The 27,550-nt window shown below is 43.3% G+C and overlaps 1 protein-coding gene across 2 annotated transcripts in view; it reads right to left on the reverse strand.

The window, feature by feature from the left end:
- ADAMTSL1 (ADAMTS like 1) overlaps positions 1-27,550 on the reverse strand; it is a 908,570-nt gene that overhangs the window by 124,953 nt on the left and 756,067 nt on the right. For both annotated transcript variants that reach the window (XM_059141548.1, XM_059141549.1), the window contains 4 exons: positions 24,642-24,852; positions 8,435-8,614; positions 2,672-2,825; positions 643-1,768 (listed from right to left, as the gene is read on the reverse strand). In XM_059141548.1, coding sequence (XP_058997531.1) covers positions 643-1,768; positions 2,672-2,825; positions 8,435-8,614; positions 24,642-24,852 — 1,671 coding nt within the window. The remainder of the gene's footprint in view (positions 1-642; positions 1,769-2,671; positions 2,826-8,434; positions 8,615-24,641; positions 24,853-27,550) is intronic.

Genomic DNA, 27,550 nt, shown 5'->3' on the forward strand with positions numbered 1-27,550 from the left:
ACTGCCATTGGTTTTACATTATAAATGGCTGTGGCCCAAGGAAACCAGGAAGTAATACGTGCTGTCATCCGCACAGAGACACCATGAGATATTAGGATCATTAATCACAGGTCTGACCGGGAATAAAAGCTTTCTGGAACAAACAGCTTTGTCCGGCCCAGACAGAGGATGGGCTCACCCACGGAGAGCAGCAGGTGCCGGCTATCCTCTCTCCCTAGCCCTGGGGGACCACACACACAGAGACAGTATCCTGATGTATAAGCTTTCCAGTGGTCCAGCTCACAGAGCGGTAACGTAATAGTGCTTTGGCCTGGAGTGATAGCTTTCTGCCAAAAGTTCAAAGCTATCTGGAGAGTATCTCATTAATCTCTGGGACTCTATGAGGATGGGGTGGGATTGTTGCTATTACATTATAAAGAGGACAGCATACTGTTTAGAGAAATTAAATACCTTCCGCTCCAGCAGTCCTATTGGTACTAAAAGAGGACTTGAAACCCAGGATGCCATCCCTGAGGCCCAGGGCCCTCAGCCCTACCCTTGGAACCACCTTGGAGGAAGAGTGAATCAAACACCTTAGACGAGATGCAGCTCTTTACCAAACCCCCCACCCCCAAACACACACCAGGTTGCTGCAAGGCTCACCTGTCACTGAATTGCACCTCTTCTCCATTCCTGGCCCAGCTGATGGTAGGCCTCGGGTTGCCTATGGCCTCACAGTGCAAAAGCACGCTCAGCGTGCCGCTGGCCAGGGCCACAGTCTGCCCGAGGTGGGTGACCACCTCGGAGGCCGAGAGCTGCTGGGCAGCTGAGATCTTCCGCAAGATGGTGGGCTTGCGGTGGGGCCGGCGAGAGCCACCCGCAGCCTCCCCGGCGGCCGAGGTCCGGAGCGAGCTGCTGAAGCCAGACACGTGCTTATGAGGGGAGATGGCCACGGGGGGCATCCGCCGCTCCGAAGGCTTGAGCAGCACGTCCTGGTGCTCCATGTGGCTGCGGAAGATCTCCTGGGCCAGCTGGGCCACCAGGTGCTTGCTGTAGACGTCTCGAAGCTCCTCGGGCTGCTGGGAGAGGTTCCTGAGGATGTCGTCCAGGCGCCTCTGCTCGGCCACCATAGTGAAGGGCAGGTGCCAGAGGGCCTGCTCCGCGTTCTGGTCCTCCTCGGAGGACGTGTTCCTTTCCGTGGAGTCCTGCACCTCCCACGAGGCGAGGAGCTCCCCGGGCCAGCCCCCCTGCTCCAGCAGCCGGGAGACAAGGTCGTCGTAGCGGCTCCCCAGGTCGCCGGCGGGGCCCCGCTTCTCGGCCTTGCTGCCGTTAGAGAAGATGCCGTTCTGGTGTTTGTGGGTCTGCAGGGCCTCCTTCGGGCCGGCCTTCCTTACCGCAGGGGCCTCCTCCTCGCCCCGCAGGCTCAGCGGCCGGGCCACCAGCTTCCGGTTGCCTCCGAGGAGCTTAATGACAAACTGCTCGCGGGCGGGTCCCGCCGAGCAGGTGTAGATGCCCGCATCCGAGGGCTTGAGGCGGTGGATCTTCAGGTAGCCGAAGGGGGCCACGGTGACATGCGCCGAGCTGATGAGGTGCTGGCCGTCTTTCTCCCATGTGATCAGGGGCTTTCGGAAGCGCCGCGTGGGGCAGCGCAGCACCACCGCCGTCTTGGGGAGCAGGTAGGCGAACCCTCCCACGACAAAGTGCAGCTTCCTCTGTCGCCGGGTCTGGATGTAGATCTTCCTGGCGGCCGCAATGTGAGGACTGTGCTTGGTGGATGGCCGCCCCGGCCCTGCAACAAAGGGGATGGAAGGAAAGCCAGACGGCCAGAGAAAGAGAAGGGACGGCAGAGGACAAGGAGGGTGAACACGGGGACAAGAGAGGGGGAACGGAGAGGGCGAAGACAGAGAGAGAGGAAGAAGCAGCTTGAGTTTATTCTGGCGGGGGCTTTCATTTACTGCCATATGGATTTCCCAGGAGGAAGTAGCTACCAGCTGAGGCCCATCAAGGCTCAGCAAAGCAATACTCCAACTAATACAGTGCAGTGGGGTAACCTGCCTTGGCCCTGCTGGGGCTTTCTACCCCTAGAAACTGAGATGCAGGTTCTAGATGGGGGTGGAGAGGATGTCAGGGGAAAGGCAGTTCCTCCCATTATAAGGATTGAAAAAAAAAAAAAAACAAAGAAAAAGGAAAAACAAGCAAGCAAGCATCATAAAAAGAGGCAGAGGACAAAGGGAAGGAGAATCTCTCCCTTTCCACCTTTCCCCTGTGGGTTCTGCAGAGCACCAGGGCCCTAGTGCTGGGGGAGGGGAGCCCAGAGGTGTTACAACTCTAGGGATCAATATTAAACAGAACAAATCTGTTTAGAGCATTTTAAAAACCCCAGAGTGGACAACACTAGGCTTCATTAGTAATATGCTGACTCCAGCTTCCAGATCTCTCTATGCCAGCAAGTGAACTTTGCTCTACCCCCTGCAAACTGTTTTTCCAGCCGAGAAGAGAATTCAGCCTGGCCACGTGTAATTAAGATTCCTTTTCCATCTCCAGCTGAGCTCACCAGCCTGCTGCCCTCCTTGGGCTCTCCTGCCTGATGATCTCGCACCGGTCTGGGGTTTAGGGAAGGCTACTGCGTGGCCACAATTGCTTCTGGGTGGGTCTGGTCTCCCCCCATTCCCAAGAGCTCTGACATACTCACGTGCACAGGTGGCCAGCATACAGGGCCTGATGGCTGAAGAGAAGGGCAGGGGAGGGCACAGGGAGGAATTGACGATAGCCGAAAGCCCGGTTTTCAGCACCTTCCGGCAAATGGCGCTTCGAGTCTGCGTGCCTTCGCCACAGCTCGTGGAACACTGGGGAGGAAAGAAGGACCACCTGCATGTAAATGCGGGGAACTGGAGGCTACTGGGTTCTGGTATGGACTCCCAAACTCACCAGAATGTGAGAAAAGTTGCCTGGAAAATCAACAGTCACTATTAATTATGTAGCATGGTGGGAAGACCCAAATGTCCATATTGTAAACACATTCTAAGATTTTTCTACTCGAAAGTTTCCTGTAGAAACTCTTTTTTTTTTTTTTAAAGATTTTATTTATTTATTTGATAGAGATCACAAGTAGGCAGAGAGGCAGGCAGAGAGAGAGAGGAAGGGAAGCAGGCCCCCTGCTGAGAAAAAGAGCCGGATGTGGGACTCGATCCCAGGACCCTGAGATCATGACCTGAGCCGAAGGCAGCGGCTTAACCCACTGAGCCATCCGGGCACCCAGAAACTCTTTTTATTTATGTGGCCTGGGCTTTAGAGTTACAGAGTCATAGAGTCTGTTGCAATCCCAGTTTAGTAATTTACCAGTTGGCAACTCAGAGTCTGTTTCCACTTCTTACACTAAGCTTGCAAGGTTGGGAATTAAATGAGATAATATATTTGAAAGTTCACCCACAGCGGTGACACTGGTGAATTTTTTCCTCCTTCCTTCACAAATGTAATACTTTAATGTCAAGCATCAGATAACTGTTCTACATTTACTTTGTCTGAGGTAGGGTGCTAGATAGTATGGAAAAAAATTGTGCAAGGTGGTCTGTAACCTTAAGGAGCTGTCATCTCATAATGAGTTGGGGGGGGGGATATCCAAATGCATTGTTAAACTGAAATACCACGTGAGGGAGAGAGAAATCAAAACTACAACAAGATACCACTTCATATTCCCTGGAATGGCCATAATAAAAAGAGACAGTAACAAATGTTATTATAAATGTAAATGTGAGAAATTAGAAGCTTCCTATATTGCTGGTGGCAACATAAAGTAGTATAGCCCTCTTGGAAACAGCCTGATAGTTTCTTATGAACAAAAACATGAATTTACCCCATGACCGAGCAATTTCACTTGCAGGGTATCTCCTGGAGAGAAGTGCAAACATCCATCCAAAAACTGTATGCGAATGTTCAACAGAGACAAAAAAGTGGGACCCACTCAAATGTGTGCTGACTGGTGAATGGATAAACAAAAATATGGTCTATATATGGGAATGTTATTCTACCATAAAAGGAATGTTGTTCTTCTGGATATGTGGTAAACAGATAAACCTTGAAATCATCATGTGAAGTGGAGTTTAATCGTATGTTATTTACACCTCAATAAAGTGGTTCAAAAAATTAGATAGTAATACAAAAATTTAGTAGAAATATAAAAGTACAAGACGAGTATTACAAGATTCATTCTAATGATGGTTGAATGCTGACGGTGCTCTAGTGATTTCCTGACCTAGGTTTTGAAGATGGGTAGTCTGCATGTGTGGAGAAACTGGGGATAATCATGAGAGGTAGGGGAATATCCAGAATGAAGTTCGAAGTGTTCAGTGCAAAAATCCAAGGCAGGCTTGGGGCGGGGGGCAGAGCTAAACCAGTTGGACTGAAGAGAGGGAACAATTCGAGAGTGTCAGGAGCTCATGAAGTAGTTTGGGGCCAGACGTTGGAGACTTTTAATTTTCAGACAGGAGGCTTGGAATTGGTCCACAAGGCAGTGAGGAGCCATTGGAGGGAGGAGTGAAATGATGAAAGAGGTGTTTTGAGAAGGTTAATCTGGCAACGGTGTCCGGGAGAGAAGGGAGTAGGAGATGTATGGTAGGCGGGGATGTCAGTTAAGGAGGCTGCCACGGTAGTCCAGGCTCGAGATGATAAAGACCTGAACTGGGGTCATGGCAGGGTGCCACGTTAACTTGAAAAATGACACTAAAACCAAAAAATCTTACATTTTCAAGTTTTATATGCTAACCCACTGACATGAACTAAGCTCTGATACACAGCACCCTGGGAGATATTTTAGATGCAAAAAATGGAGGTAAGAAACCCATTGCTTTTGTTTCCTAATGATTGTGGATTCCAGATTCCATCCACCCCTTATATGACTGTAAATGCCAGTACCAAATCCCAGGATCAGGTGGGATGGAGGCAAAGAGCCTTGAAAATTAAAAAGCGTCAGGCCATCGGGGTGGCTCAGTCATTAGGTGTCTGCCTTCAGCTCAGGTCATGATCCCAAGGTCCTGGGATGGAGTGCTGCTTCGGGCTCCCTGCTCATCTTCTCCATCTCCTACTCTCCCTGTTTGTGTTCCCTCTCCTGCTGTCTCTCTGTCAAATAATAAATAAAATCTTTAAAAAAAAAAAAAAAGCATGGTAAGTTCAGTATTACCAACCAGAAAAATAGACTATGTGTCAAGATCAGTTTATGATTTTGATCAAGTCTAGTTCTTTCTTGAGGCTTGATTTTCATATCTCTAAAATAAAACTAAGTAAAAGTAGGGATTTTTAAAGCCTGTTCTGTGTTGAGGAAACGATTCAGGGGCTTTTCAGTTGATCTGGAGATCTAACCCTTGGAGATCTGGGATCCTAACCCACACTTCAACCAAAGCAGCTCTGATTTTATCTGTTTTAGATTCTTGGCTTCATAGAAACATTTCATTTGAAAAAAGGGTCTGGTGGCTTTAATTTTTAAAAGAACAACCAGGCTATAGAATCTTCTAAGTTCCTTCTGTCTCTAAAACTGACTATTCTGATGTTAATTTCTTTTATATTTTTTGGGAGAAATGACTTTCATAAAAGTATGATTTAAAAATATGTAATAGCCAACTATTTCAAAAGATGCAAGGAATTCTTTTAAAGAAGTAAGAACTTTCGTCTCAGAATAGAATCTGAAAGTAATTTTATTTGAAGTGTCTAAAATTTTGGCTTAATTCTGTCTCTGGGGGATTCTGTGCAGTAACTGTAAGATTGAGCCCAGATAGCTGAGGATGAAAAACACCCATAGATCATCCAGGTCTTCCTTTCTCCAAGGGGAGCCTTGGGAGTGGGGGATGTGGAATGTGTGTTTCATCTCAGTGAGAGGCCAAGGCAAGGGCTGTTGGGATGACAGGGCCAATGGGAGCTCCATGAACACCCCCCAGAGCTCATTTGTATGGCACCAGCTTGAGTTAAATCCCAGTGAATTGGTGATTACTTCCTACTTCCTACCATTCCTAGCTCCTCCCCAATGTTTGGAATTTCCATTCATCAACCCAGATAACCCAGCACTTAAGAATATTCCACTGAGAAGGGCTAAAGCTGTCCTACTTCCCAAAGTGTAATTTCCTCTTCCTAGAAAGAATGATAAAGCCTGCGGGAAGCCTGGGCCATGACCCTGGGTCCAGCTGGTCAAGGGAAGTACTGTCTTTTATTTCCTCTCCTCCTGACAATGAGCAGGGGTGGAAGAGAATCATAACAATAACAGGGCTCACTTTTACTAGGCACAAAGTAGTCTACATGCATCATTTAACTGAAGCCTCCTAAGAACGATATGAGCAGACATTATTATCTTCAGTATTCACATACACAAACTGAGGCCTAGAAAGGTTAAATAGTGAGCCTGAGGTTATAGAGCCAGTAAGTGGCAGAGTCAGGATTGGAATCTAAGTTTGCTTAACTCCTTTTGTAATCTTTTTTTGAGAGAGAGAGAGCAAGAGAGCACGAGGGTGCACAAGCGATAGGGGAGGGGCAGAAGGAGAGGGAGGGAGAATCTTCAGCAGACTCCATGCCCAGTGCAGAGCTCAATGTGGGGCTCCATCTCACGACCCTCGCGACTCTGAGCACAACCTGAGTCAAAGTCAAGAGTTGGATGCCTAACCGACTGAACCACCCAGGCGCTCCTGTGAGTCTAACTCCTAAGCACACATGACACTGTTCTAAAGGTCTGTGATACTTAATGGGCCCCAGAGGACCTCAATTTGGCAGTCTCCTTTTCTTAGTGCCTAATCACAAGTGTCCCTGCTTCAAATCTACAGGACTAAAAAAATTTTAGGCCTGAATTCTCTGTGTCCCATGTGCTCAGAGGCCACAAACTCCAGGAACAGGGGAGGACAATTATAATACCCACAAGTCCCTTCCTCAGCATCTCACTCGTGGCCAGCATCACTGAAAGACTTAGTGGAAGGACATGTTTTAAAATATGGCCCTGGGAAGAAGTCTTCCTCCAGAGTCACTCACTTGGCAACTACACCAGTACACTTTCCTGCACTGTTGTTTTGTTAGATTTTTCCTAGATAGTACCATACCCCACCCAAATCAACATTCCACGGAAAAACTGACACTAACATGTTCATGCACACACGTGCATGTGCACACGAACATGCTAATTTTACATGCCTTAATCCCTTATTGTGCTGAAAGAAAATTATTTCTAAAATTTAAGAAAAATAATCATACCTACTTCCGTTCTGAGACATTTGGGGTGAGACACCACCAGAAGGAAATTTTACTGCCAAATTACAAAACCTATGGTGATGCAGGTTAACTCACCCTCGCAATGCCCTTAGTAGACACCATCTGAATGAACTCTGTATGAGTTGATAAAATAAGGGGCAAGAATTCTAAGAACCCAGGCTGGAAAAGGTAGTATTTTTAATTTTCAGGGGCAGCTTGGCCTCCTGTGGAAGCAAGGGTCCCTGCGAAGGTTTTGACCCACAGCAGTCCCATGCCATTGTATACATACAGCACACACGCACACACAACCGTATGAAGAAGGGAATGGGATTAGCAAGCCCAATCCAAACGGTTCAGTGCAAGAGAGGGCAGGGTCTTGAATCTGGTTTTGACACAAAGATTTTTCACTTCAGGCCTGGTGATTCTGTCCTTGGCTAAATCGGCTTATGAGGCAATACTTTTGGGGGGGCTTCCTTCTGGGAGACACACAGGCCTATGAAGCTGGGGGAGCTGTAGGCAATTCCCAGCAGGAGTGTAGGGGTTGAAAACAAGTTGGAGCTGGGTGTAAATGACTTATTTTATGCTAGTGTTCGAATAGGAATTATTTAGAAAAGTAGGTCAGTTGGGGGTATATCCCTAACTTAAGAGACAAGTCAGGAACGGTGGAAGGTGATGTAATCATCCCCCCAAATGCAAACAACAGGGGAAATCATGTTCTCTTGCTGGGAAGTTGTTAACATCTTGCAGCCAAGAAACGGACAGTAAAGACACAGAATTTCCCTGGCCTTCTTTTCTTAATAAATCATGTTCCTTATTGTCAAGTAACTTGGAAGGGAATAATCAGAGAGGCTTTGCCTTTCCTGAAAAGAGACTAAAAACATCTGGGGGGAGGAGGTGCCGGGAGGTCAGGAAGGTGGGTGTGCGGATAAGGGTAGAATAATGGGGTCTTCTGAAAAATATTCTGAGCCAAACAAGGCCTGGTTTTGTCCCATGAGGAGCCGGTTTACAGCTCCATGCTTCTGATTGTTATGGAAGGGCTGGCAACTTACCTCAGGTCCCTGCAGCCTAGTTAATAGCAGGTTATACACGTTGTGGTGTAACTGGTTACAAAAATACCTCTCCATCATGTTAGGTGGATTGTCTCGTTCTGCTCTCATCTTCTGTTTGTGTAAGTTTGTGGTGCCTTCTTTTCTTCCTTTGGTGTCTTTTATCCTCTCCTTCTGAGGAGCATACCTACCTCTGTCCAGTCAGAGAGGAGCCACTCGCTGGGACAGTCGTCTTTCTTGCAGGCCTGCTGGGAGGCCAGTTTCGAGGTTGAACAGAAGGTCTCAGGAAGCTCCAGGAAGCTGCCGTCAGCCATGCGCTGTTTGCAAAGAACCTCACGCTTCTGGGTGCCCCCTCCACAGGTCCTAGAACACTGGGGAAGGAAGAGAAAATCTACTGAACCTAGGGCAGTGGTATGTGGGCGACAGCCAATCCTTACCTTAGCCTTGGCTGTGTAAAGAGTGGACAAAACAGCAGAAGATAAACCAAGAACCGACCCCAAGGATGTTGCTTCTTTTCCCGGAAATGAATTTGGCAACAAGAGCTACTCCTTCCAGTCTTAATTTCAAGTATTTCACTAGAGCATCCAGGAATTTCCAGGGCCTTTGAATCATAAAACGTTGTCCCGGGACGCCTGAGTGGCTCAGTTGGTTGGACGACTGCCTTCGGCTCAGGTCATGATCCCGGAGTCCCGGGATCGAGTCCCTCATTGGGCTCTCAGCTCCATGGGAGTCTGCTTCTCTCTCTGACCTTCTCCTCGCTCATGCTCTCTCTCACTGTCTCTCTCTCTCAAATAAATAAATAAAATCTTAAAAAAAAAAAAAAAAAGTTGTCCCTCAACTATGATTTGCAGCCCCCCAAGACAGCTGGTCTGAAGGGTTAGTATAATAGAGTGTTAAACGTATTTACAACTCAGTGAAAGTAATCTGTACAGCTTCCACAAGGAACAGGAGAGATCTCCTGCCATTGGTGTAAATCTGCAAGAATTAATCTACACGGAGGGCAGGCCTTTCTAAGTGTAAACATCCATTCTACCCTGGTTTCCTGAAGGACCCCCCTGGAACACTCTTCTTGCAGGACTGGTGATTTCTCAGGGCAATGGGAGGGAGCAAGAGCCATTGGAATTCAGGATACAGGAAAATAGTCTTAGGTCAGTGGATTTCAGTGGGACCCCAGTCAAATACATTGTTTACATGTAATTTAATAGTTACAGTCCCACCGCATGAGGGAAAGGGGGGCGCTCTCAGGCCCAGACTGCTGGCTCTTGTCCCAGTAGGCCACTCCCTTGCAGTAACAAAGGAGCCCCCATATTCTAGCTGGGCACATGACTTCCCAGCATACAAACTATATTTGTTGATGTCCTGTGGAGGTGCACTCGACCTTTCGGGGCTTGGCCAATGAGATATTCACGACAGGGTGGTTTGCCCTTTCAGGAAGATGACCCTAAAATGAGGGTAACATTTCCCCTTTCCTGTTCTCCTTCTTGTTGGCTGGAAGGTGAACATGAGGCCTAAAATTTAACCTCCCGTCTTGGAGAATGATAGGCAGATGTAAGGAGCCTAGCTTCCTGATTGTGAAGTCACCACACAGACCCTGGATGGTCTGGGCAATACTTTTGGAGGAGGCAGTATTTTTTTCCCCTTATTTAAGCCATTGTGACTTTGGGTTTTCTGTCATTTTTAGTTGGATCTTTTTGTTATTTTTAGTTCAGGAACTGAGGACTGCTCTGTGCTGGGGATGCTTTACTGGCAACATTCTAGGGAGTACTCTGCTTTCTTCCAGAATACTCCTTTTGCTTCCACCTGCTGCCCTTAGGCTCAGTGGGAGGTTGGCCTGGATAAACAAACCTGAGGGTTTTTGCTGAAGGAGCAGCTCCTGCTGCGGCACTGGCCTCTCAGAATGTGTGTGTGTGTGTGTGTCTGTGCGCGCGCGTGCACGCACGCGCGTGTGCACTGTGGTGGGGTGTCTGTGTTCAGTAAACTGTACTTGGAAATGCAAGTAGGATTTGTGCTCACAGTCAAGGTTAGGCTGGTGATACACTGAATATAGTCAGAATGGTGCTGTGGCCCAGCTGTCACCCTCTCTTAGTGGTCCCAACCCTGGATGCACTTTAAAATCACTTGGGAGCTTTTCAAAAGTACTGAAGCTTAGAGGGATCCCATCTCAGAACCATTAAATCAGAAACTCTGGGAGGTGGGCCCCATGCATCAGATTTTTAAATTAAAAAATAACATATCTCCCAAGTAATTCTGTGCAACCAGTTTTGAGAACCAACTCTCCGGATGAACTATCTCTCCACCTCTCCACCATTTCCAATGGGCATAAAATAAACATGGAGTGGCCGTACAACCCAGGAAAGCCTCTGTTAGAACTGGTAGTTATTTGGATGCCGCTCATGCAAACCTGCCCTTTGTCTGCCATTGTGCCTGGCTTGAGGTCACGGAACTACTAGATGATGAAGTTAAAAAAACTGTCAACTTTGTCTAGTTAGGGCTTTTAATCCTAGAGTCTTCCGACCATTCAAACCAGTGGTGAGCAGCCTTTATTTGGATTTAAAATGTAAAAAGTTTCTATCCAAATGGCCAACAGACACATGAAAAAGGGCTCCACATGACTCCGCATCAGGGAAATACAAATCTAAACCACAATGAGATACCACCTCACACGAGCCAGAATGGCTAAAATTAACTAGTCAGGAAATGACAGATGATGGTGAGGATGTGGAGAAAGGGGAACCCTTTTACACCACTGATGGGAATGCAAGCTGGTACAGCCACTCTGGAAAACAGCATGGAGGTTCCTCAAAAAGCTGAAAGTAGGGGCGCCTGGGTGGCTCAGTCGGTTAAGCATCTGCCTTCAGCTCAGGTAATGATCCCAGGGTCCTGGGATCAAGCCCCGAGTCGGGCTTCCTGCTAGGCAGAAAGCCTGCTTCTCCCTCTCCCAGTCCCCCTGCTTGTGCTCCCTCTCTTGCTGTGTCTCTCTCTGTCAAATAAATAAAATCTTAAAAAAAAAAAAAGTTGAAAGTAGACCCTATGACCTAGCAATGGCACTACTGGGTATTTACCCCAAAGATACACATGTAGTGATCCAAAGGAACGCAAGGACTCTGATGTTTATAATTAAGGACACATCTACAGCCTCAGAGCTAATGATTCAAGCCATGAGTGGGCCAGGCCTTTAGCCTCTCTGACTGATTTCAGTGGTTCCCTGGCCTTTTCACTGATGGCAGAAGCAAACCTTAATTTTAGTTCTTGTTTAGTAGCAGTTCAACAAAATCTCAAAGCATTTTACTTCTGCAATGCATTTTGTACCCACACTGCCTAACACAGTGTTTTCTATGAATGTAAATCCTCAATAAATATTTGTGGAATTGAAGTTGGTGGTTGGGGGAAATTCAATTAGTGGGTAAGAGTTCCATTGACTTAAAATATGCCTTCTTGTTGGACAGACAGCGAAGGGTTTACATTTGTTTTCGTAGTCTCCTGCATGACTTCTGAGGTCCAGCCTCCCTTTATTTTTATTGAATCCTCACTTCCAACCACCCAGTTATTCTATCATCGTATTAATTATGACCTTCAGCATTCAGCCCTTCTTTGGGACTCCTTTATCATTATACAACTAACCATGCTCCGCAATTCTTTCCATTCTATGAATTATTAAAATTTTTCCATGAACTTAATGTAATTTTGCTCAAATTGTAACAGTCTGGAAAAAACAAAGTTTATGCTGGTGAGTCAAAAATTTGAATCTCAAGCTCCAACTTCTCCCCTCCGCCTACTCGACATGTCCACTTAAATACAAACAGGCATCTTGACCCAACTACGTCCGAAATGGAACTTTTGAACTTGCCCTTCCATCCTTGCCCCAGATCTGCCCTCCTCTGTCTTTCCCCTCTATTGGATGGTGCCATAGGCAAGACAGAAACGTAGGGAAGGTCTTGAGAGTTTCATTTTTCTCACCACCTCTTCCCTGATAGTCAATTCATGAGCAAATACATTCAGATGTCCCTCAAAATCAATAAGATTTACCTCCACAACATATAAGAAATTAAGATATCATCAGCTCTTGCTTAGACGACTACAGAGCTTCCTAACCAGTCTCTAGTTTTCTCAGTTAGGTCCTAGCGGGATATGGATGGTGTACTCAGTCTGAAAACAGCTTCTCTCCTGACAGCCTGCTGAAAATGCCATTGGTTGAGTCTATATGGTCAGCCTCCTGAGACACAGGTGGGGAAGGTAGAGTGGATCTACCAGAGCAATGGAAAACATTCAACATATCTATAGTCCATTCTCCACACAGTAGCAAGAATGATGTTTTCAAAGCATTTACCAGATCATCTAATTCCTATGTTTAACAGCCTTTGATGACTTTCCCTTGTGATTAGAATAAAATCCAAACTCCTGGAACCCTGACCAGCAAAGCACTTACATGTTCTCGTCTCTGCCCTGAAGGAATTTTGAGACTCTTTTACTTAAATTTTAACTTCATTCATTCATTTGACAGAAATTTATTCAATACCAAGCATGATTCTAGGTTCTCGGTTCTAGGAGTGAGCAAGCAGAACCTGACACACCTCTGCAATCTTATCTTGTACACGTCTCCCCTTTCTCTGCATATTTCAGCCACACTGGTTGTGTGTGTGTGTGTGTGTGTGTGTTGTTTCTCCCACAGGGCCTTTGCACTTGCTCTTCTCACACCTGGCCCACCCTCCTCTTACATCTTCATGGCTGAGTGTTTCTAATGATTCAGATTTAATTTCATTCTTACCTGCTTGGAGAACCCATTCTTAACCTCCTAGACTAGGGTAGCCAAAGTAGTCTCTATTCTATTAGCCTCCTTTTGTTCATTTTGTTTATTTATTATCCTTTTGTTTATTTATTATTTTTTATTTTTAAATAGCTCTTTACATAGCTCTTATCCCTCTGGAAATTATTATCCATTATCCTGTTAACTCTATGAAGAAGAGCATTTGGATTCTTTCATTGCTTATATTAGTGTTTGAGAATTGCATTCAAAACTTCCCCCCAGTGTGAGAGTGTTACCTCTCAAGTAAGAGACCTTAAGATCAGATGTCTCCAGCTCTAGTTTTCTTCCACACCTTCTCTAATTTTTTTTTCTTTTAAAATTAACAATTTCTTTTTCCTAGTAAAAAACTGTTCAGGGTGTGAGCTAAACAGTAGCTCATTTTATAACTGATCCTGGAGGAAAATGACATTTAGGTGGGGTGGATATAAATACATTTACACTGTAGTGGAAATGCAATATATTTTTCTTTGAGAGAAATCATCTTTCTTTGAGAGAAATCATAGCTGATTCATAAAATCATTATCCCCTAAGCCTCCAAATCGCATCAAACCACTTTTCTTCTAATCCTTTGATTATAACTCACAATCAAATCCCCCATGAGTCCTGTTGAGTCTGTGGAGGCATAGAGAATGTGCTCTTAAAGTTTCTGTTACCTGGTGACTGACATTTTCGGCACTTCACTAATATGTTGGGTTTGTAGGACTACAGATCTCTTCAATGCTTAATGGCTGAATTTTTCTTTTTTCTAAATATCTAAGAAGACACATGGGCTTCCTTTCAATTTGAATAAATTGCTCCCCAAACAAACAAGGAGCCTCATAAGAAGAGCTCTCTCATCTAATTCTCTCAGCGAATGTGGCAATAAGGAAAAATGCAGATTAATCTTCTCTCTCTTTCAAACTGAGGAAATGGATGAGGAAAACCACTGGTCTTATTTAAAGGGTGGTGCTGTAATATGATTGTGCCAAGGGGGGTGACCATTCATGAAACAGAACCTAGCCAGGTCATCCCTGGGTAGATAGGACCTGGTTTAAGGGACAGATCCTCAGGGGAGTCCCCTCACTGCCATGCATGAGTCTGTGACCATATGGTGACAAGACAGCTATAAGAAAATGTAAGGAAAATCAGCTTATTGTTGGGAATTTGAACTACACAGAAAACTTCTGGGAAATTCTTAGTACCCAGGGTGTAAGGCTCAGACTCCTTGAGAATGCCTAGGAGAATGCTCATGCTTGAGCCCAACCTGTGCTGAGCTGCCAAGCCCCTGTTCCTTGCTGGCCTGCCATGGGAACAATGCACCCTTCCCTGGCATACAGATCCCTTCTCTGCCTAGGCCTTTGATCACCTTGTTCATTTTGTGAGCTGTGTCCTTTGCCTCTTTGCTATCTGGAAACTTTTAAGACATCTTTGAAGGCCCCATTCAAAGGCTCACAGAATGAGTCACCTCCCACCCTGCCTTAACCCGAGAAAGGGTACTGCATTTCTCCTATAAGGGCCAGTTGTTTATATGCCTGTGAACCAAGCCCTGCCCCGCAGCGCCTCCCTGCTCACACACGGGATTATGCATCTTTTGATGAAAGGGAATGCACTCCTCTTTCTATTCCCCAGTGTCTAGTGTAGCATCTGGCAAAGAGCATGCACTTCATAAATGCTTGTTGAATTGATGATTGGATGAACAAAAGATCCCCAAATCCCCCAGATGTTTAAAAGATGTGACACAAACATCCAGCCGATGGGCTGAACATCCACCTTTTATCAAGCTGTCTTATCATTAACCAGAAGCTTCTTCTAAGTAAGTTGGCAGTGGGTTTTAGCCAGATGCCATGTGGGTGCTGCTGGGTGCTGTGACCCTCCAGGTATGGTAGACAACTCTCTGGATAAGTTAATATTATCAGGGAATTTGCTCTTAAACATTTGTTTCATCTTTGCTCAGAAAGTTTCCTTGGAGAAAGGGGAACCCTTCTACACTATTGGTGGGAATGCAAACTGGTGCAGCCACTTTGGAAACCAGTACAGAGGTTCCTCAAAAAGTTGAGTATAGAGCTACCCTATGACCCAACAACTGCGCTACTGGGTATTTGCCCCAAAGACACAAATGTAGTGATCCGAAGGGGCACCTGCACCTCTCTGTTTATAGCAACAATGTCCACAATAGCTAAACTATGGAAAGAGCCCAGATGTTCATTAACAGATGAATGGATGAAGAAGATGTGGTGTATATACACAATGGAATACTATGTAGCCATCAAAACCCACAAAATCTTGCCGTTTGCAATGACGTGGATGGAACTAGAGGGTATTATGTTAAGTGAAATAAGTCAATCAGAGAAAGATAATTATCATATGAGCTCACAGATAGAGGAATTTGAGAAACAAGATGGAGGATCATAGGGGAAAAGAGGGGAAAATGAAACAAGATGAAACCAGAGAGGGAGACAAACCATAAGAGACTCTTAATCTCAGGAAACAAACTGAGGGTTGCTGGAGGAGACAGGGTGGGAAGGTAAGGGTGGCAGGGAATGGATACTGGGGAGGGTATGTGCTATAGTGAGTGCTGTGAATTGTGTAAGACTGATGAATCACAGACCTGTACCCCTGAAATAAATAATACACTATATGTTAATAAAAAAAAAAAGTTTTCTTGGTGGGTTTACATTGTTGAAAAGGCATTGTTAGAAATTCTTAAAAACCATAGATAAAATTTCAAATAATAAAGTTTCCAAAGTCTGTGACAACTTTGTGAACAGGTTGAGATTGTCTGACAAGGCTGATAGTTCTGAAGTGAGAAGCAGGAGGCAAAGAAGAAAATTTTAAAGAGAACATCAAGAGAGATTTAATAAAACTAAATGAAAAATGTTTGCCTTTATGAATCACTTAAAATGAAATTGTGGTATAAGAGGTAGAGCTCTAGTAAGGGGTATTATTTTTAAATATGTGCCATAAATTGAATAAATAACAAAAAACAGTATTTTGTTGCTTATCTTTGCCATAATATGTGTTTTATGATAATAAGGTCATAGATTCATTACTTTTATAAGAAAGTAAAAAATTTACAATAAGGGGAGCACTTAAAAGTTTAATTTCTTGGGCTCCTATGTGGCTCAGTGGGTTAAGCTTCTGCCTTCGTTTCGGTTCAGGTCATGATCTCAGGGTCCTGGGCTTGAGCCCCACATTGAGCTCTCTGCTCCTCAGGGAGCCTGCTTCCCCATCTCTCTCTCTGCCTACCTCTCTCCCTACTTGTGATCTCTGTCTGTCAAATAAATAAATAAAATCTTAAAAAAAAAAAAAAAAGGAATGTAACTCTTTTTTAATGATTCATTTATCTTGAGAGGGGAGGGGCAGAGGGAGAGGGAGTCCCAGGCAGACTCCGTGCTAAGTGTGGAGCCCCACATTGGGCTTGATCTTATGATCCTGAGATCATGACCTGAGCCAAACCAAGAGTTGGTTGCTTAACCAACCAAGTCACCCAGGTGCCCCTAAAAGTTATGTTTCTATACACAATTATAGCAGCCTAAGTGCCTTGTGTTTTTAAAAGACTCTCCCATGATCAACACACTAAAAAATTCTGCCTGTCTTGACACCTTTGGTTTCATCTGGGTGGCTTCATTTACTGAATGCTGAGTTCATTTCCTTGGTCACTCAAGTCATATTATTGAGCCCAACACAAAGTGACATTTATGTTCTTCCTAAGGTCAGCTTTCTAGTTTCAACATAACATGTTCAGTTTGTAGTTTTTAACTCATTGCATTCCTTTCTTCATTCACTCATTCATTGTTTCATCAAACACTTACTTGCTGAGGGCCAGGTACCCTATTAGGTGTTGGGAGTTTAAGATGACTAAAAACTGGTTACTAAGCCTCAGATAGTTGCAGTCTAGTGAGGGGGAAAATTATCGAATGTGATCAGTTTTACAAAAGAGGGAATACGAAGGAGAGGCAACTAAGTCTTTATGGAAAATCAGGGAAGGCTCTACAGAGGTAGGGGTGTCCTACGCCATGAGGGGCAAACTGAAGGGTCTTGGGCATATCCGGACAAAATCTTAAGACCATAGGGTGTCATTAAGGATTTTAAAGTAGGGGTAACATGATCCAGTTTGTAGAAATTGATTCAGGTAACGAAGGCTGATGGGTTATAGAGAGTACTGCCCTGTGAGATATTAACAGGTGCACCACAGAGAAAGGCCTCCCAGTCCACTGAGTCTAAATAACACTCCATACCATCTATTTGGGGGCACTCAGCACATGTTAATATTTTAAAGGCTCAACAGAGGGCGTTTAGTAAAGAACCATTGATACCAGCTTGGGGCACAATGGATGAGAAATAAAACAATGAGGGGGATACAAGTAAAAGGCTGTTTGTAATGGTTTGGTTCACTGTGAGGACTGGAACCACAGGAATGGGCTAGAGAACATTCTAGAAGGTGGTATGACCCAGGAAGGAAGACTGGGTCTCCTGCAAAGGTGGTGGGTAGCTTGGTGTTAGACCTTTAGAATTTGAGGTAACTTTGTGATATGCGAGACTGAGAGGTTCGAGAGACAGTGCTTGGTATACAACAGAGGTCAAACTGAGACACGGTGATTAGGGCTCAGAGAAATAAAGAAAACAAGGACTGGAATCTCACTCAAAATGATTAAAGGACAAAATTTCTACCCCAACCATTCTGTAGATTAGAATTGCCTAGAAATACAGTTTATCTTCTGGGTTTAATATTCTGTTACTATATGAAGCATGGGACAGCACAACCATTAAAATCCAGGGCAATTATTACAAAGAATGTTCTGCTAAATAAATAAAAATGAAAACACTGTACATATGAAATTTTACTTCTGATCTCTGTTTTGCTTACATTTATTGTTGGTTCTAAAGGATCAAGGGTCCATTTTCTTATAAAACAACTACCAAAAATGAGACAAACATCTTAATAGGTTTTTTTTCCTCCTGGAAACAACATGTTAAATAAGCATGGTTTCTAAATTATGAGGATTTATATTTTAGTCACTGGAATGTAACAAAACTGATGACTCAATTGATTTTTTCTGCCAGGCTTCAGCCCTCAAATCCAGACCAAAATCATTCTTTTCTGTGTGTGTGTGCTTTAATCTAAAAAATGAAAAAAATGAATTCTCAAGCATTTGTAGTTGTCATTAAAATTCCTCTTTTTTCTTCATTTAGCCAGCAGGGACTCTTCTCACATATATCTTTTTATATAGCTACACTGTAGGCATTTTGTATTGTAACCCTGATTTAAAAAAAAAAATTATAGGGAAATGACCGCATAATCACAGTTTTAAGGAAGGGAGAAAACAGGGGCCATGGTGATTGTTTCAGTTTCTGCACAGATGTGTGCAATATGTGTGCACAGTTGGGTGGACACAATCATGATCATAAAACATGTGTAATATAGAGAAATATAAATTATGCTTCAGAGTGGACTCCCTAATTCATTTCAATTAACCCTTCAAGCATCTATCTCTTTTCTCTTTTCAATTTTTTTTTTAGAATAAAAATTAATAAAGAAAGACTGAGGCATATGAAGCTCACAGAAAGCGGTGAGCAGAGTGATAGTTGGAGGCAGATTTTAATCTCAAGGATCTTGTGCCAATAGAAATTAATGCTTGGTCAGTCTGTAATCTAAGTACAGACCATAGTAGGCTGAGCAATGATATCTGTGTCCTCATCTCTGGAACCTGTGAAAATGTTATTTTACATCATAAAAGCAACTTAGCAGATGTGATTAAGGCTTTTGAAGATGGAGAGGTTGCCTGAATTATCCAGGTGGGCTCAGTGTCATCATAATGGTCCTTATAAGAGGGAAGAAGGAGGGCAGAATCAGAGAGAAAGGACAGAATCAGAGGTTGGAGTGAAGTGCTTTGAAGTTGGAAGAGGGGCATGAGCCAAGGAAGCAAGCAGACTCTAGAAGCTGGAAGAGACAAGGTAATGGATTCTCCCCTAGAGCCTCTGGAAGGAATGTGGGCCTGCCAACCCCTTGATTTTAGCAAAGTGAAACTGATTTCAGACTTCTGACCTCCAAAGCTGTAAGATAGTAAATTCACATTGTAGTAAGCCACTAAATGTGTGATAATTTGTTATAGCAGCAACAAAAACTTGTACAGATTAACTGCCCTGAATAAGGCAACAAATAGTGACTTTTAATGTAAATTGCTGGCTTTTAGACTGGTGTCAGATTTTGTCACAATTTAATACTTTGGAGAAGATGGTAAAGAGGTCTCAGGAAAGTTGAATTGCACAGTGGAGAAGAGAAGGGGTTTTGAAGCCTACAAGACCCCTTTGCTTGTTTTTTGGCTATGTGACCCAGGACAAGGACAGCCTCTCTGAGCCTTGTTTCCTTGAAGGGTTGCTTTAGGGATTAGAAAAGAAAATGTGAGAACAGTAGAAAGAGTTCCACTATATACACTATATAAAGTTGGAATTCATGCTAACGTCACAGGTCTCTACACCCCCTCATCTGTGGAATGGGGAAGACAGTAGTAATGGTCACAAAGGATAATGAGGATTCAATGAGTTAAATCTATAAAGTGCCTAGAACTGTGCTTGAAACACAGTAAGTGCTGCTCTTATTAAAAAGAGAAGGTCCTAGGGCCCCTGGGTGGCTCAGTGGCTTAAGCCTCTGCCTCTTGCTCAGGTTATATCAGGGTTCTGGGATTGAGCCCCGAATCGGGCTCTCTGCTCAGCAGGGAGCCTGCTTCCCCTACCCCCACCTGCCTCTCTACCTAACTTGTGATCTCTTTGTCAAATAAATAAATAAAATCTTATAAAAAAGAGAGAAAGGGTCCTGAAATGGGTAAATGCTCAACAAATAGACTGCAGTTTTGCCATGGAAGTTTTCAGCGCTAAGCTCTATGCTGACACTTGGTCTCTGTCCCATCAACCTATGGTCTAACTCAGAAGTCACAGGAAAGTGCCCATCCAGCTAAGGTAGTATGTGACTGGTCAATGAGCAGCACTGACCATGAACATCATGTCACTTCCGTGCAGGAGAAGAGCAGAGGAGCCCTGGTAGAGAAGGTGGGACTCCCACCCAGTTGGACAAGCAGAGTGGGGGGGAACTGCCTGTGGGCAGGGGAAGCATGGGAAAACAGGAATGTACAAACAGGGGTGGAAGAAGCATGGTAGGAGATGGGCAGGAGCAGATGTGCTGAGGGATGAAGGTCTTGACTAAGGCATCTGGCTTTACTATATGGCAATGGAATGTAACTGAAAAATTCCCTAGCAGAATACTGTCATGATCAAAGTGTCTCAGATGGACTTATGGTGTATATCACAGTGGTTCTCAATCATGGTGCTGTAACACACCAGCAGGATATGATCCCTTGTGTGGTGTATATAAAGCAACACATAGCCAACACCAAAGGCGATGATGATGATGATGATGATGATGATGATGATGATGGTGATGGGTGTATTTAATAAGTTAGAGAAGATTCAGGACACCTATGCACTATGTTTCAAAACTAAACACAGACCAACAGGGTATTAAAGCAAAATTGATAAAGATAAATGAGTCGTTTACACAAAGCCAGAGGAAAAAAACAAGGGATGCAGCATTAAGTCACTGAACTGAAATAAAGAAGGCCCCCTAAGCAAAAGCTAGAATTAGATTTTTGTTTCCCTTCTACTTGTTTCTTAAAATAAAATTTTAACATATGTACCTGGACTGCATGCTAGTCCTCTCCAGACCTGCAGAATGGGTGACTATTGGCCACTTGCCAGTTGTCAGGCAAATGCTCTACAAAAGACAAAGGACATTGTACTTTTTTCCTGGAAAATGACAATTCATGGAATTTGTGCTTTTTTTTTCCCCCAGGAAGAAAAGTGTACACATGAAGTCAGTGGTAGTCTAGTATTCAAAGAGCAAGGAGAAGGAGTTTCTCCCCTCAAAAGTTAATGTTCATCACGTTATTATGTCATCCTTTGAATGAAAGTTGACACTACATCTGTTTTTCTTTCATATGAAGAAAGGCTTAAGGTGGGTGTGGAAGGATTAGAGACCTCAGCACTATCCTCTAGTAAATCCAAATAGAAAAGGGGTGGGAGGTTGGGGGAACCAGGTGGTGGGTATTGGAGAGGGTAGGATTGCATAGAGCACAGGGTGTGGTGCAAAAGACAATGAATACTGTTATGTTGAAAAAAAAAAAAAAAAAAGAGCACATGAATGCACAACAGGTTCCCTTGTTCTAAGAAGGACTACCAAGGAACCAGAGGGCTAATCAGGCAAATGGAAGGTCAACAGCTGGTGTCTTTTTACTTAAGGGGGGTCCTAAGACAATGGCCAATCACCTTGGAGCTCCCCAGGTTACTTCTGACTTATTTCACCATATGGCATAAACAAGGACTTCCTTTCCTTTACCAAGTGATCAATGTTAGCTGATTTTATCTAACAAAGCTTAACTAAAGAAGTAGTATTCTAGGAAATCATGTAAGAACAGTCTGTTGTTTTTTCTAGGTTTAGAAAGATGCCTAAAAATGACCAAGGACTCCTAAAAACAGATCCTATACACTACATGCCTATGGGGGATTTCTCTAGAGGACAGAATCACTGGTGACTTTCACTTTCTATGTTCCTTATTTCTTGTTATGTTAGAATATATTTCACAATTACTATGTATTACGTGTAAAGAAGATACTTTTGAAAGATCTTAATAAAGTGTAGTTAGTAGCTCACTGGATGGACTTCAAAGGGCTGTTTTCTATTAGTTTCCTGATCTGAAAAATGGACTTAAATCTGACTCAACCCCAAAGGGCCTCTCCCTAAAAGAAGAAAGTAGAAAAAGTTTTCAAAAAAATTTGTGTCTTAACAGGCCTAAGAAGCGGAAAATGGAAGAATAATGGACTTTTTGGAAATCCACTGCATTAAATGTGGATACTGGGCATGGCGGTAGTGGTGGTGGCAATAGGACCCAAAGAAATCATGTATAGAGATGTGTTCTAAAAAGTGAAGGAAAAAAAGTCATAGGTCACTGCCATTATTCAGCAACACATATGGCTATTAAAAAGAGGTTGCGGGGGGGGGGCACCCTGGCTCAATTGGTTAACCATCCCAAATTGGTTTTGGCTCAGGTCACGATCTCGTAATTTTGATGTTGAGCCCTGCATCATCGGGCTCTGTGCTCAGTGGAGAGTCTGCTTCAGATCCTCTCTCTCTCTCCTCTTGTGCTCCTCTCCCTGCTCTTGCATGTTCTCTCTCTCTCTCTCTCTCATGAATGAATGAGTGAATGAAATCCTAAAAAATAAAAGAGGTTGGTGTTTCATTGAGATTCACTGCTAGGTCAATATTAGAATCCATAACCATAAGACATATTATAGAACATATAAAGTCAGAACTTTCAGGGCTTGTGGGCCAGTATTTTTTATCTAGTCATTCATTTTGTCATTCAATAAACATTTTATCCAGAACTTTCTATGGACCTAATAGAGATTTAATACTGGAGATTGAGTCCCGGTCTTGTCTTAGCATTGGCATTAGTTAGTGGTGCAGTTTGAGGTCAGGGATTCATTCTAGTTAAAGCTAACAGTATAAAAATACTAGAACCAGGAGACCTGGGGTCTCAACCAGGCTTTATGATCTTGGCAAGGCCATATCAAGGCTGCAGTTACATCATGTGTAGAACAAGGGGACTCATACATAATCCCTGATGGCTCTTTCAGCCACAGTAGTCTCAAACAATGAGGTATAGGGGAAAGGATTGCATAAAGCTGGGTTGATAGCTAACCCTGAATTTGCTACCTGTATGAGCCTCAGTTCCCTTAAACCTAAAACGAAGACAATAAGACCTACTTTCACTGGTCGTTGAGAGGATTAACTTTAGTTAGGTATGTAATAATATTTCTAAACAGAACACTGGTACATAGGCATTCAAAATATGTAACATCCTCTTGATTTCCACAAACCATCACATAGTAACATGGTATTTATGAGTTTAGCTCCATATACATTTAAGCTCTAAAAGGAAATAGTCAAAATCTCTTTCCAGATGCTTTATATTTTAGAGTTTTGCTCACTGATTACTCTTTGATTCACTGAGTGCTTTACTAAATCATCATCCCAAGATGGGCAGAGAGAAGGAAGGGTCTCTGTCAAGTGATAGTGGAAAAGCAACCTCTGATGCATGGCGGTCTAGAAATGGCAGCCCTCTCTCAGCACTAAGGCAAGGGTGTGTAAGCTGCTATGCTCTCTCCTCAGTTGGATAACCATGTAATTTATCATTTTAGTTGAGATGCTTAAAATTTTTTTAAAGATTTATATACTTTTAGAGAAAGAGGACAAGAGTGAGGGGGGGCAGGGGCAGAGGGAGAGAATATTTAAGCAGACTCTTTGCTGAGCGTGGAGCTTCATGTGGAGCTAGATAGGGGGGCTTGATCCCATGACCCATGACATCATGACCTAAGCTGAAACCAAGAGTCGGGCGCCTAACTGACTGAGCCACCCAGGAACCCCAACTGGGATAATTTTGAAAGTGAAAAACCATTTTAGTAAAACTGGGATAAACTGGAATGCATGTCCCCCTCACCTTCCAGGCTTACTTTTTGTGACCATTATTATCACCATATGGACATCCGCATAAAGAACAGATGCAAAATAAGGTTCTATCCAAATAATCTAAAACTTCTGTTTTTTTAAAGGTATGCAAAAAATTACTTAACTGAAGCTTGACAAACACACATTAATTTTAGATAGAATGTTATGGTAAAATAGTTGTGTTTGTATTATTACTATGTAATAATACATAGGTCATTATTAATTATTAATTATAATTATATATTATTATTATTAATTATTAATACATAGGTCAATAATACATAGGTCAATACATTGGGGGTGGGTCAGCAAAGTTTTTCTGTGAAAGGACAGAGTAAATATCTTAGGTATTGTAGACTAAATGGTCTCTGTCACAACCATGTTGTTCTGCCTCTCCAGTGCCAAAGCAGCCACGGATAATACATAAAAGAATGGGCACGGCTTGGTTCAAATAAAAATTCATTTACAGTAACTGCTTGTGAGATGGATCTGGTTTGGGGCTGAAGTTTGACAACCCCTGCTTTGAAACAATACTCCCTAGACTTTCGGAATTCATAAGACCAGGAAAATTTTAAAAATTCTGGAATTGATTTGACTTCTAATCTGTTATTTTGGTAAATAATTCTATTTAAAAAAAAAAAAAAAAAGAAAAGTCATTCCCTAGTACCCTGGCCTCTTGGAATTTTAGAACAGAAAAAAACTAGAGAGGGCACAAATTCAGAACCAATTCAGCTTTGTGGAAAACCAACCACACTGTCCTTATTTTTTTAAAAATGTTTTCTTAGTTTGGTAAAAACTTGTTATGAATATTCTCAGTTTAACAGATGGGTCTTGAATTGCTTTTGGTTCCACTGGTGTGGAACCATAGACAGAGCACAGTATTTATAGTGAAAATATCTGGATTTGAATAAGGTTGAGAGAGTACTAAGAAGGGAGGGAGGAACAAACAGACTTTGGACATTCCTTCAATGGGACAGAGCTCCTTGAAGACAGTGTCCCTTGCCCTGAATCAGAGTTGTATACACAAATTCCACTATCAGGTAACTCCAGAACTCACCGGCTGCCACTGTGTAGGGTACCAGGCAGGGGGGCAGTTGAAGCGGTTACAAGCTTGCACCGTGCTGGGCTTGGGCTGACGACACAGTTCATCAGCCAGGATTACGGTTTCATTCATCTCTCTGGAAAGCAGGTGGGAGCAGAAGACATCTCTGGTCTGCAGGCCAACCCCACAGGTAAGACTGCATGGACTCCACTTGCCAATTTCCCACCTGGGGAAAAACCACAGAGGACGAGGACATCCTTAGGACCCGTGCAGAGAACATCATGACATCAAGTGTTGCCAATTGAGTAAAAATACATACCTGGGAAGGTGGGAAATTCCAGCACAAGATTGGTGAGGAATTCTATCCCAAGCCTAGAACACATCCACTCCTACAGGCTCTAGAATCCATTTTGAATAAACAAAGAGGGTGATAAAATGGAAATCACCAAGAATGGTTACAACCATGTCTATTGGGGTGAAATATACAAACTTCATCAAAATAAAGTGATATGCTAGAAATAACACAGGTTTGAGCGCAGAAAGGCTTTGGGCACTGTGTATGGAACAGCCTTTTTTGCTAATCTGTCTGGTCCCCATTCTTAACAAGATGGAAGAATTTGTGCTTGTTTTTCTTTGGCTTCAAAGTGAAAGGTCATTGGCTCCCACTTCCTTCAAACTTCCAACATAGCATAGAAATGTCTCTGTCTTATGTATAAATATCATCACTGCCCTGGACTGGAGAATGTAACAAAAGTAAAGTTGCTAAAGAGATCAGTCTTCTTGAGGGGAAATAAGTGGAGAGAATGGCTCATTATCTGGAAGGAGAAGTCAAATACACACAGAGGAGCTGAGTGCATAATTGGCCATTCCAAACAGCCAAGTCTTGAGAAGCTCATTTACAGTGAGCTGAAGGCCTATAAAAACAATTCCACTCCATTTCTCGGTTGATGCAGCCTCCAAAATGGGAATGATAAGGAAAAAGCCCAGGTTTGGGGGCTCGGAGTAGGAAGTGTTCTTTAATGATCAGATTTGGAAAGTTCTATTTACAATATGAGGCACAAAATTCCTACGAACAGAAGTCAGCCAAGAAAAGCATGGCGAGTAGATCCTTCAGTAGCTAGGCCCTCTTGGCTTTTGTAGCTAGCCTTGAAAATTGGCTTAAAAATCTTGGGCCTTAATGTTTTTCATCAGACTCTTTCTGCTACTCCGATATTTAACTGCCTTACTAACCCCTATTTCCACGATCTCCTTTCATCTATCCTGTGTTTGAGTCCTAGGTGTAGCAAACAATCTCATTACTCTCAACTCATGCCCCCTGGTTCTCCAGCTCTGTTTTTCCTCAAGCGGTTACCCTGAATTTGGAATACTTTTTGTCCTTTCCTTGCCCAGCCTTCAAAATGTCTTCCATTTCTAATCCCAATTTGATCCATGTTCAAAGGATGCGTACCTGCTTAAGGGATATGTACCTGCCCCAGACACTGATTATTTTCTCAATTATGTTACAGTTATTCTGTCTGTCAAGGGCCCCACTGGAGTACACACCTCTTGCAGGCAAGCTCTGTGTCTGCATCTGCTTTGTATTGCTCACAGTATTCAGTATAGCCCCTTCTACATAGTTAATACACGTGGTTAATAATTTCCTAATAAGTGAGCAAATGGAAGGGACCTACCCGCATAGTAAGTACTTTACACCCATTATCCCATTTAATTACCTCTAGAATAACACGAGATAGGCTTTATTGATTCCCCTCATTTTATAATTGAGGAAACCTGAAAATCTAAGAGGTTGACTTGCCCCAAACCTGTAACTAGTAACTAGTGAATCTGGGATTCGGACTTGGGTGTATTTGGCTCCAAAGCCTTTGTCTTTTCAATTGTGCTATGCTGTCTCCAAGAAAACTGTCCTATAAACATTCACAGAATTTTCAATGAATAGAAGAGAAGAGGCTGGATTGAATATATATTTCTTTGAGATCCTTGTGGGAATTCCTATAAACTTATTTTTAGATCCCTAGTTTGGGTTAATGCCTAGCTTTAAAATGCTGTGTTTTAGAATATATCCACACATTCTCTGCCACCTGTCCTTTCTAAAGATGAGGCTTGAAGTCTGGTCTGAACTTGGTGACTCGCTTGTAATGAATAGGATGAGGAAGAAGCAAAGCTCTGTGACCTCTAAAGCTAAATTATAAAAAGGATATCGTTTCCACTTGGCTCTCTCTTTGCTCACTCTGGGGGAAACTACCTGTCAGGTCATGAGCATACACAGTCAGTCTTCAGGAAAGTCCACATGCAAAGGAACTAAGGCCGCTCACCGACAGTGGGCACCAACGCGCCAGTCTCATGAGTGAGCTACCTGCAAGCCGATCCGCTGGACCCAGTCTAGCCTTCAGATGATTGTGCCCTCATGAGAGACCTTGAGTCAGAAATGTCTTTCCAAGGCGTTACCAGATTCTTCACTCATTAAATGGTGAGAAGTAAAAAAAAAAAAAAACCAAAAAACCAAAAACACATTTATTTCTGTTGTGAGCTCCTAGGATTTGCGGAACTTTGTTGTGTAAAAATAGACAACGAAGACAGCACACCCCCCCTTCCAAACATGCATATGTTCACCAAAAGACATATATAAGAATATTCCAAGCAGCGCTACTGAGAATAGCCCCAATGTGGAACAACCCAAATATCCAACCATAGTTGAGTGAATACAAAATTACGATATCGTCATATGGGAACACTGGACAGTGCAAAGAAACTATAAGGACAAGCAACACAGGTGAGTCTTACAAGCATACAATTGAGGCAAGAAAGCCACAAAAGCAAAAATTCATACCATGCTCTCATTTACGTAAAGTTCCAAACCCAAAACTAATCTACGATGCTAGAAATCAGGTTGTGGGTCACCCTTGGGGGGCAGTCGCTAGAAGAGG

Source organism: Mustela lutreola, chromosome 12 (assembly GCF_030435805.1).
Source record: "Mustela lutreola isolate mMusLut2 chromosome 12, mMusLut2.pri, whole genome shotgun sequence".
NCBI lineage: Eukaryota > Metazoa > Chordata > Mammalia > Carnivora > Mustelidae > Mustela > Mustela lutreola.